We start from the raw sequence: 11,718 nt of genomic DNA, 5'->3' as shown, positions 1-11,718 counted from the left end.
CATGTGACGTGGCTTTTTTTTAACTTAGTTGGCATATGGTGATGCTGACAAGGAAGTCCAGCTTTTATTTTCTTCCTCACATGTTGTCTTCTTCCACTTTCTCTCTAAGAAAACCTAACTCTAGCTACTATAATCACAACTCCGGCCACCCTCCACCCCCCCTATATATCACTCTACACTTAACCGAAGGTACCTACAACCATCACCACTATCCTACTGCCGACACCACTTGAATCTATCATCATCAACACCTTTGCCACTAAACTCACATCCCCTTAACCACTGTTTCCGTTATCATTCTCAGATCCACCTCTATTACTCACCACCACCTCCCTTTAATAAATAAATTGATGATTTAGAAATGTTTATTTTTGGTCGGTATTTGAGATTCTATTATATATTGTTTTTAATGTCTATTGGTGTCAACACACCCCATGTTAATAATGGATCAAAGTATTTTCATGCATTGTTTTGCTACGTGTGTATCAACCTATGAAACTTTTGAACCATGTTTAGTTCTAGCTAACTGAGAATTTGAAGCTTCGACTTTGAACTAAGACTCTTTATAGTCTTTCACCATGTATATGAATTAAGGAAAAAAAAACGAGGTCATCTTCAAAAATAGTATATCAATAAAAATGTGGGTGTTACAACAAGAAACAAAAGGTCCATGGTCAACAATATTAGTCATAAGCCTTATATAACGGTTTTAAGTCTTTAACATAACATGTTTGACCTAAAAAAAGTTATTAGCTGTTAAAAGACATAAGATGGTCCATGATATTCTAAAACTAGCAAAAAAAATAATATAAATAAATTCCACACCTTTTACTACACGTGGTTTCTAGTGACCATGAACACATTTAGTGAAATCACATATCGCTCCTCAATATTTAAGCCACACTCGAACCATGCCAGCGTTTGTGGCTGACACACACCACATTACAAGTGCCATAAACCTCACGAGTAACTGGTAAGGCCATGAGGTATGGCTCACGGTGCTGAGTTTACGCATGTGACACTATTGGAACACCATACCACCCCTTCACTGGTCAGTAGTGACCAGGGAGGGGGTGGGTGGTTGCATATGTCCATCCTCATGTGGATCGTTTTCCAAACCCTCCAATAATTTTTTCTTTTATTTTTCAATTTTTTTTGTTTTAAGTAATATTATAAACGGAATAGTGAAGAATATAGTATAACTATAGCACGAGTTAAGTGATGTTGTTAGATGATGGAGTAAAAGTTGAGATGACATTATATAACGAATGACAAAGAATGATCGAGAGTGACCCGTAGAACATGACCTAACCAATAATAGCTAATCAACAACGAGGTAACGATAAAATTAAAAAGAAAAAATATATACATAATTCTAACAAAATTTGCCATCCAATCAATTATCAATCAACTACCACTTGCCTAGAAGCCACTAAATTGCAAACAACTAATTATTATTATTATTTGAACTTCTTAACATGTACGGTAGGTTGCTTTTGTTGTAACATTGCACTTATTATTTGTACTTTGTGCTAAAATGGTTGCAACTATTGTCCTACTTCCCAGGTTACGAACCTCTAACTAAAGAATCCAGCCACGCGTCCTCTGTTCCAATCCACGTGTCTCATTTATACAAAGACGAGGGACAAATATATCGACATCCTGTCAATTTCACACCGCCCCCATCCTCTCTCTCCCTCTTCAAGAAAGCACCGTTCCGGTTATGGTACCCATCACACGCATTTGATTTCGCACCTCCTTCACCTACGCCTACTACGATCCGCCATTTCATGTTGTGTACTTTGCAGAGAGAAGGTGTTGCCCTGCCATTGCCGGCGCCATTTCTGGGCGTTCTTGGCGGTGGCGGAACTACTACGAGCGACACATTCTGTCTCTCAGATATAACTGCTGGCTCTTTCTTTAACCCCGTCGACGAACCACCGCCGCTTCCTCATCTTCGTTCCCGACGTGGGAAATCAAAAAAAAAAAACTTCGGCGGACACCGGTGGTTATCGTCATAGGTTTCTTTCTCTCTATTGTTTGCGAGATCACCGGCCACCGAAGTTTGATGGTGATGTGCCACTTTGTGGCTCCGATTATTCTGTCTCCGTGTTCGATTTTGTAAACTCTTGGCTACGGCGGTGGTGAGACCGGCGACTTTTGGTTCAGGTGGCGGTGGTGTCGTGTCGGCGGCCCGGTTGTCTCATGTTGCCATATGGGTTTTTGTGACTTTGTTTTTTGCGTTTACATGATGCTGATGACGTCGTTGTGCTCATGAGCTTCTCGATGAAATGCCTATACCCATCACTTAATATATCGCTACATTAGATGAAGATTATGGCATTAGTTGAAGCAACGATGGTATCATAAGCTTCGACCGTCATGTAAACGTAAAAATGTTTACTTTCAACATCATTGTACATTGTTCTTATGATTGTTGGAGTTGTGGAGGTGTTTGGAAACATGTGAAATATTTGGATAAGGATGTGTGTGACAAAATATGGAATTATACCCATGTTACTAGAATGTGACATGGACTGTTGGACTTTTTATGTTTCAGTCTAATGAAGGTTCTTAGCCCTTAATCCAAACCAAATATATGTATTTAAGGAAGTATTGTGGAAGGTTTACTTATGTATGTCGGACTGTTCAGTTTTGAGTTTGTTTGGGAACTAGATTGTGATATCTGATCATAGCGTGGCAAGTTTCGGTTTATTTGTCTATTTTAATCGGTGATGATGGTGGTCAGCAACCTTGGTTGCAGCCTTCGTGACGATGAGTCATACTTTGTTTGTTCACAATGGTAATGAGAAATTTTGTATATGAGCCTCCATCATTATTTCCCTTTTTATTTTTTCTTTTCTTTGTATTGTATCATTGCTTTGCTTCTATCAACAAAATAAACCCTTTTAAAATCTGAAAACCCCAAATTTAAAGAAGTTAAATTCTTGAAACATATTTCTAACAAAATTGTTTTCTTTTCAAAAATATCTTTCCTTATATTCTTTTAGTTGAAGAGACGTTACATAAACTTCTAATTACTTTTGTCATTTGTTATGAGCTGTAACTTCTAATTACTTTTGTCATTTGTTGCTGTCATTTGTTGCTTTGTCATTTGTTATGAGCTTTGGCTATGGTTCACAACCCTTTGCTTTGTCATTTATTATGTCATTAGTTACTCTGCCATTTTTTATGAGCTTTGGCTATGGTTTCGCAACCCCCGAAACACGGGATTCGAAATACTAGTTAGTTATTATTATCTATCAACTAACTACAAACCAAGGTACAACTTTTCCTCCATATCGTACAACACGTATTTCCAATAACTCTTTGGAGTAACCAACCACCTAAACCAAAATCCAAACTACCACCACCACCGCCCAAACCCTAACCACCACACAATTAAACACTTGTCCTCCGGCAGCGTATTGGTTCCGATGTTCAGCGATGAGTCGGCATGCAACACGTACAACTACGGCGACTCAGTATACTGGGACGCTCGGTACATTCAGGAGGCTTCAGTCGGTTCGTTCGATTGGTACCAGCGGTACAACGCCTTACGTCCGTTCGTTCGGAAATACGTCCCGACCTCGTCCAGAATCCTTATGGTTGGTTGTGGCAATGCCGGTATGCTACTTTTCCTTCACAATTAGCTTCATTTCCGTACGATTTGAGAACAATTTGTGTAGTGTAGTTCTAATTGACAAAGGTTTAGTGCAAAATTTGAACAATAGCTGAATTTAGGCTTAATTTGACTAAGAGTTTCTACAGCAGTCACTTTTTAATTGTTAATCCGGCAGTTTGTAGAGCCAACCAAATTCTGACACGTGTTGTTATACCAGCGAGTCGCTAAAAGCTGGTTTTATTATGGCGGAAGCGGAAGCTAATCTTATATTGGCAGACGCTGGCTTTATTATCGGCGGAAGCTAGTTTTATATGTCGGAAGCTAGTTTTATATCAGCGGAAGCTGGTTTTATATTGTCGGAGACTAGTTTTATATCAGCAGAAGCTGGTTTTATATTGTCGGAAGCTGGTTTTATATTGTCGGAAGCTAGTTTTATCTTGTCGGAAGCTAGTTTTATATTGTCGGAAGCTAGTTATGTATTGGTGGAAGCTCGTTTTGTATCGTTGGAAGCTAGTTTTATATTGTCGGAAGCTGGTTTTTTATCAGCGGAAGCTGGTTTTATATTGGCAGAAGCTAGTTGTATATTGGCTCAGTTTGTAGTAACTACCGGCTCATGAAGTTTTAAGAAAAAGGAATTAGGAAAGGAAAACCTTTGTATTAGGACATGAGGAAGAATATGGTTGGCTCTAAAAATTGTCAAATTAATAATTAAAAAGTGGCAAGTCACGGTTTTAGAATGGAGATATTTGGAATTTCTTGGTCAAATGGGCATTATGGTCATTTTCCCTAATAGATAATATGCAGTATTTGGTTTCTTCCTTTTATGCGGAAAATGACAAAGAACATGGTATGTATAGTAACATACTAGTAATTTGTAACATTTAGGATCTTATGTCTACTAATTTTGTGATTCGTTTTGGCCCGATATGTTTCCTATTTACAGAACAGTATGATCTGTGCGTAACCTGACAAATCTGTATTGAAATTATTTGCTAAAGAATGTGATTCTGATGCTAATAGAGGCACAAACCTTCATTAAGGTCCCTATTGATTGTCAAGTTTGTAATAGTTGCAGACTTACAGTCAACTTAAGAACATGGTAAATGATATGGTAACCACTGTTAAACTCTCTAATGAGTGAAATGGATGGGTCACATAGTTGGCTGTGTAACAGTACTAGCAACATCAGTTTGTTTGACTGCAACTTAGATATTATTGCCAATTTAGATATCCACGGAACATGCTTAGAACTGATAGATCAAGTGTTGTGATTGTTGATGTTAGTTAAAAAATGTGGTCTTTTGGTTAACTATATATGATGTTTTAACTCTAAATCTATACATGTTTACTATATATGATAGATCAAGTTATTTTTGGTTAATGAAGTAAAAATATTTTTATATGATAAACCAAAATGGGTAAAATTTTCAATTAAGGATGGGGAAATATGCAATTAAATTTTTGGGTTGGGTAAATATACTGTATACAATTAAAGAGGTCCGGAGGGGAAAATATGCCATTCAATTTTTGGTTTGGGTAAATACGCAATTAAGGTGGGTTTGGAAGGGGAGATATGCAATTGTCCCATAGATTTAAGGTCTAGGATTCTAGGGTTCATTGAGTTATGACATATTCCTGTTGATATTTTTCCCCTTTCAAACATTTGTATATATACTGCTGCTTTGTGTTCGGTCAACAATTATGTTGCATACAATATACATGTCAATTCATCCTTTTTGTGTGTGCATTTGTTGGCAGTTATGTCAGAGGACATGATTAAAGACGGGTATGGAGACATTATGAATGTTGACATTTCATGTGTTGCTATTGAGATGATGAGACGCAAATATGAACATGTCCCTCAATTAAAATGTATCCTTTCTACAAACCAGTTACTTTTATATTGTTTATTATATTAATATTCAATACTTTGTAGTAAATTAAGTCTAAAGCTATCCTTATCATATTCAAAGACTTGCAGATGGATGTTCGGGATATGGGATTTTTTCTGGACGATACATTTGATAGTGTAATTGATAAAGGTACAGATTCAATGGTTTAAATATTGTTATTTTAAATTTAAACAGACTTTTGGTATATTTTGTCTTGTCTTGACATCCTTTTAAATGGAATCCTGAATCTTGAATATGTTGACTTCAGTTTTCATGCTGATTTTGATTGTTTCGTGGTGTTTCTGTTTTCTATACTAATAATCTTTTTCTGCTCTCTTTGCATGGTTTCCGATCTGCGGGTTTTAGGAACTCTTGACTCACTTATGGTAAGCTATGCTTATTTTCAATATATGTAATGTTTGTGTTTGTTTGTTTAACATTAGCTGAACAAACGATTGAACACGGACAATTAAATGAACGGGTTTTTTTTGTACGTGTTTGTTTGTTATGAAAATGAGCATCTTTGTGTTCACTTATGCACGTCCATGAACAATATAAATGAACGGTCCACGAACATAAACAAACGATAATGACTGAGCTAAACGATTTAGAAGTAATGTGTTGGGATTAAAAAGTTGTTAAGACTAGACTAAATTGTAATGACCCAAAAATTTTAAATGAACATATTAACGGTTTAGCGAACGTTAACAAGCGAACTTAAGCAAACGTAAACTAACGAACATAAATGAAACTACTTAAACGGACATAAATGAAACAACTTAAACGGACATAAATGAACAAACCAGACATGTGTTAACTATACATGCGTGTGTATATGTAAGTATTGTTTTTCTCCATGTGTTCCAATTTCTTTAACTTCTTTTGCTTTTGAAGTGTGGAACTGATGCTCCAATTAGCGCGTCTCAAATGCTTGGGGAAGTGAGCAGGTTGAGGTCTTCTGCTGTCTAATCTAAAGAACCATAAATATTATATTCTATACGTCATTGCAAGTTATAATCATAACATGTGTTCTTTCATTTGCAGGGTTCTTAAACCTGGAGGGGTCTATATGTTGGTATAACAATGAATCTGTTCATTTATATCTCCTTTAATGAACTCATATATAGATACCATTAATGCAGATTACCTATGGTGATCCAACGGTCAGGATGCCTCATATAAACCGCCCAGTTTACAATTGGAAAATAGACCTGTACATCATACGTAAGTTATTTCTTAACTTATCTGTCTATTTCATTGTATATACACATGCTTTTACTTCTTTTTTCTCTCTCAGTTATATTCTTTATGTTATTAGTTAACATTAAGATTTAAGGGGTGATTATGTGTGTATATTTTCTTGGTAATAAGTAGTAGCTTTTAGCTGAAATTTGAGTAAACTTAAACTGAATTCTTGCCTTGGTGTTAATTTATTATTGGTTACAACTTATATGTGTATGACTGTATCAGTCTACTTTCTTCATTTCTTGGTTTAATACAAATACACACACATCTATATAGGGGTGCTTTAAATACAAAACCAACTTTTAGTAGAGAACCGTATAAGCACTTGTTCGTTGGGCTGTCCTGATATTGTGGGAGATTGAAAAAAAGGCAGTTATGTTATTACTGTTAAAGCAATAGGTACAAGTCTTTACGTGGTTTATGCAATTTGATACCTAAAATAGGCTGTGTATTGAATACGGCTGTATACAAGCCAAGCCAAACCCGTGCTCGTCTGCGCTCGAGCTCGGCTTATTTAACTCACAAGAGCTTGAGCTCTGGCTTGGTATATTTCTTAAGCTTGAGCTTGACTAGTTAGTAATTTTTCAAACTCGAGCTTGGTTTGTTTATTAATTATTAATTTTTGTATATACAGTTATATTATATTTTTATACATATATTATTTTTAATTTTTATTTCTAATCTATATTATTGAGTTATTTTTTCATATATTTTATAATAATAGTTATTATAAATTATATATTTGGAGAGAGGGGGGGGGGCATTTTAGTAATTTCTGTTTTTCCTTTAAAGATGACAAAATATTAGATGATCGTAACCTACTATATTACTTCTAATTCATGTATTTAGTGCATCTTGTTATCATAGAAAAGGTCTGTACATTATGATTTATTTTATTAGCTTTATAACACCTAAAATGTTTTAAATTTCATTACAGTTATTGAAATCCATACGATGGTCTCACTGATATTTGAATGAATAGTATCTATTTCTAATGATATCTAACACATAATTAATCATAAATGTTTATTTACCCAAACATTTTTTACCCAACCCGTTTATTCTAGTACTTAATATTGGTACTAAAACTGGTGTCTGCTGCAGCCAGGCCTGGTTTCCAAAAGCCGCCAGGCTCCACGTCATCTCCTAAATCACAGTTATCACCTGTTCCAACCACCGAGGAGGGAATGCTTCCGGCTGATTATGTTCTAGAAGATCCTGATTCTCATTTCATATATGTGTGCACAAAAATGGACGTGAGTTCTGATCTCAGTGACCCGCCTGCCTTTTCATGACGGTTGACTATTTGAGCGATAGCAGAAGAGGAGGAAGAAGTTGGTAATAAGGTGTGATTCGTCTTTAGGATGCCAAATGGCGTTGTTTACTTCGCTATGGCATGACAGGTTGATTTTTATTTATGTTAATATTTTTCTATTCTTATATTTTTACATTGTTGTTGTTGTTTATTTACATTTGATTGTTAATTTGACTAATGAAACATGAATAAATGATGATTGTGTGAGATGCCTTGACTGCTATCATTTCTGGCATTATCATTTATTGGATGTTGATCCTGGTCGGGTTGTGTATCATTTTTATGTACGCTTTGAAACCTCAACGGTGCGAGTTGGGGTAAACTGCAAACCCCGTTTTAATTTTTCAATTTATTTTATATTTAATTTTATTTGGTATTGTGCTAATTAAGTACCATCTCGGGCCAACCATAATGGCCTGTTTATGCTTAATGAGCTGAAATTTGAGTAAGTTTGGTTGTAGAAGGCTCGAGCCAACATATGGCTTGACGTTAAACAAAAATTTAGTATTTTAGAAAAGTGTACTTTATGGGCTTATTTATAGACGGGGCTGAGTTATAACTTATACACCCTATAATTTGGGTCTAAGTTAAACGAGTCAACAAGTTACTAACGGGATTGCTTGTGACTTGACCTCGGCTTGTTTATAGACCAAGCCAGCTCGAGCTAGGCTCATTTATAAATGAGCTTACTTTGGACTAATTTTTTTCAATTTTTAGCGAGATTTAAGCGAGCCTTGAGTCATGAGCTTTTTAAAAAGCCTAGATATGAGGTGCCTAATTGAATGTGTGATACTTCTGTTATTGCAATTGTGATGGGGAAAGGTCACTTTTGTTATTGATGGGTAACGTCTTTTAAATTTATTTTTTGTTGGGATTTATGCTTGTTGTGTATGTACTATTGTACTATGGGGGTGTTTGGCTTAGCTTATATTTTTGTGCTTATGTTTATATATTTTTGAAGCTTATAGCTTATTTTATATCATTTGATAAGCTTTTTTTAAGTGTTTGGATTAGCTTATATTCTACAACTTGATTATACATCTTAATGCGTTGTTAAATCCATAATTTTTAATTTGTTATAGTAATAAGTTACTTCAATATTATTAATCCATCACCATTTGAAGACAAATGAGTAATTTACCCCTTTAAACAAATAAGTTTCTTCAAATAAGCTAAATAACCATCTTCAAATAAGCTTTTACAAGCCTAAGCTAAAAAAGCTAAACCAATCACCAAATGAAGCTTATTTTATAAAAAAAGCTAAAAAAGCTATAAGCTTTGCTAAAAAAGCTAGGCCAAACACCCCCTATATAGAAGGAAAAAGGTAATAATAACAATAAAATGAATAAAAAATTTATAAGGAAATAAGATGATGGTAAAAGTTGTATAGAAATCATAATAAACGGTAACAGACGAAGATGAATGAAAAACAAAAATAAAAACATTAAAATACAAATATTAATAGATTGGGTCAAATTGTTATGAACCGGGAGTTTGATCATGGATTGCATTACTTTCCCGTTAATTCTTTTGGCACGACACCCTGGACCTACCTCCTTTCTCTTTGGAATTTATACCTTTTCGGCACGTTATTTCTTCCTTCCAGACGATATTTGTCTCTTCTTTGTTTCCCCCCTTTCAAACCTCTAACGGAAACTAAAACCCAACTATGATCGACCATGAAAACACAATCATACCTCAAACTATCTATATATAATGCACCATCCATGGGCAAATTAAACACCAAATTTTAAGTAATTTACAATTTTTCAAACACATTGTACAACCTTAAATAGAGGCATAGTAGACATTCTAACACTAAATTTAACGGTTCTTTCATATTTCTTCAAATTATTTACAACAATGCCCCCTCAACTTTAATCAATATTTGGAAATTTAAATAATAGTTACAACTTTGATCCCCCATCTTTTAACTATATATTATTTATAATTTCACTTTTAACCCAAATTCTCACACGATTTTTAAACAGTCATAACTTTTTCATCCGTTAATATTTTTTTTAAAAAAATTGCACCACAAAAACGGGCATTTAATTCTCTTTAATTTGAATATGATATTGTCATAGTGTGTTTTTAGTTAAAAAAATAACATCTTACGTATAGTCGTTTGTGATCCGGTTTTGATGGTTTAAACTAAGCCGTGAGCCAAGCCGTTTTTTATCATCGAAAACTGAAACCAAACCGTTGAAAATTCTAACCCAACAAAAACAAACGATTAACAATGGTTAGATTTCGGTTTCATTTGTACTTCGCTACTAAATTGAGTTTAAAATAAGAATTCTTAATCCACGGTTTTAAATGGAATGATGAGCACCCAAAAATATCTTACGTGATTATTAAGGCCTGTATTTCCCGCTGCATCGCGCGGGCACTCGTCTAGTCATATCTTATATGAAGGTTTCTAAGCATAAACTACGTATGCTACACATACAGTCACCCATAGCGTTGACATGAAATAATTTATAGTTATTTGTATTTAGCTTTAATACTCAAATGATCAAATCTCCATTTCCTTCATGCTTCTCCCTTGGACCATAAAAAATTCTCACAAGACGACACATTTTTCCTTCTTAAAGTGGAAACCTACGCTGCACTTACTTGTTCCACAAGTTTCACTTTCACAAATGACAAGTTTGGTCAATGGTCATCCTAGTTCAATATCATATATTCATCAAATACTAAGGTTTGGTTATTTAAGTTATAATCGTAAGTTTTTCAAGGAAAAGTTATTTTAAATAACAGTCCCACGTCCCAACGCAGCACTTGGTTGTTGTCGGTCCCAACTAAAGGTATTATTGTTTATAACGGTCAGTGATTAACGAATCTTAACGACGTTATTTGTAAGTTTGTCGGAAAAATGTTTTTGGCCGGAAAATGATTGTATCAATTGGACTAATGAAAACCAATTGATAAATATTGATTGTACTAATTGTTAGTCATACGTCTAGACCCTTAAGGGCATGTGTGACAATCAATATTTATCAATTCATCATAGATATTCACCTTTTATTTCACTAAATAATAGATATAACTAATCTTGACACAATTTATCATTTAATCACGTATTACGTATATCCAATAAAGTTGTCTGGTGTGTGACTCTCATATATTAATTTCTACATCATTACATGTTGTATTTTGGGCACATAGATCCAACACGCATAGTTCACCACTACACTTGACAACCCTCGTTTTCACACAATAACTTTGTTTCAAACATGAAACCCTACTTGATTTCCACCACCTCTTCTCTCACTTAATCTCGCACCACCACCGCATTGCCACCCCTAGTCACCATGTACCATCGCATTGATCTTGGTTCGAGCACTAGAACACCTTATCTCTTGGTTCGTTGTTTGGGATTCCTTATTTTGGAATCTTTATCATCATAAGGACTCCAAACTCATTTCACTTTTCAAAAATTTAAGAGGTCATTTGAGGGTCAAAATATGGAATCCCATACACCCTCTAACTATGATTGATGATGAACATCTAAATAGACCCTCTCTTTGGTTGGGTGATTGAATCTAGGGTGCTAGGCAAGTTGTTTTTAGGGAAAATTATGAGAATGCCCATTTCTTATAAGTGTGTTTGAGCTCTCGTCCCTAGTTTGTAACATA

At 34.9% G+C, this 11,718-nt stretch overlaps 1 protein-coding gene across 1 annotated transcript; it reads left to right on the top strand.

The window, feature by feature from the left end:
- Positions 1-3,263: 3,263 nt before the first annotated feature.
- On the top strand, positions 3,264-8,499 carry LOC143615655 (uncharacterized). Its single transcript, XM_077088731.1, has 8 exons — positions 3,264-3,627; positions 5,384-5,497; positions 5,599-5,667; positions 5,884-5,903; positions 6,412-6,464; positions 6,562-6,592; positions 6,660-6,741; positions 7,867-8,499. Exons 1-8 carry the CDS (start codon positions 3,438-3,440, stop codon positions 8,055-8,057), a joined length of 750 nt encoding a protein of 249 aa, XP_076944846.1. The 5' UTR covers positions 3,264-3,437; the 3' UTR covers positions 8,058-8,499.
- The last annotated feature ends 3,219 nt before the right edge of the window (positions 8,500-11,718 follow it).

Source organism: Bidens hawaiensis, unplaced genomic scaffold, assembly GCF_021521415.1.
Source record: "Bidens hawaiensis isolate Kalapana, Puna unplaced genomic scaffold, B.hawaiensis_p1.1 tig00043714_1, whole genome shotgun sequence".
In the NCBI taxonomy this organism is placed as follows: domain Eukaryota; kingdom Viridiplantae; phylum Streptophyta; class Magnoliopsida; order Asterales; family Asteraceae; genus Bidens; species Bidens hawaiensis.
Note: the sequence above shows the minus strand (reverse complement) of the source record. Positions and strands in the feature narration are given on the sequence as shown.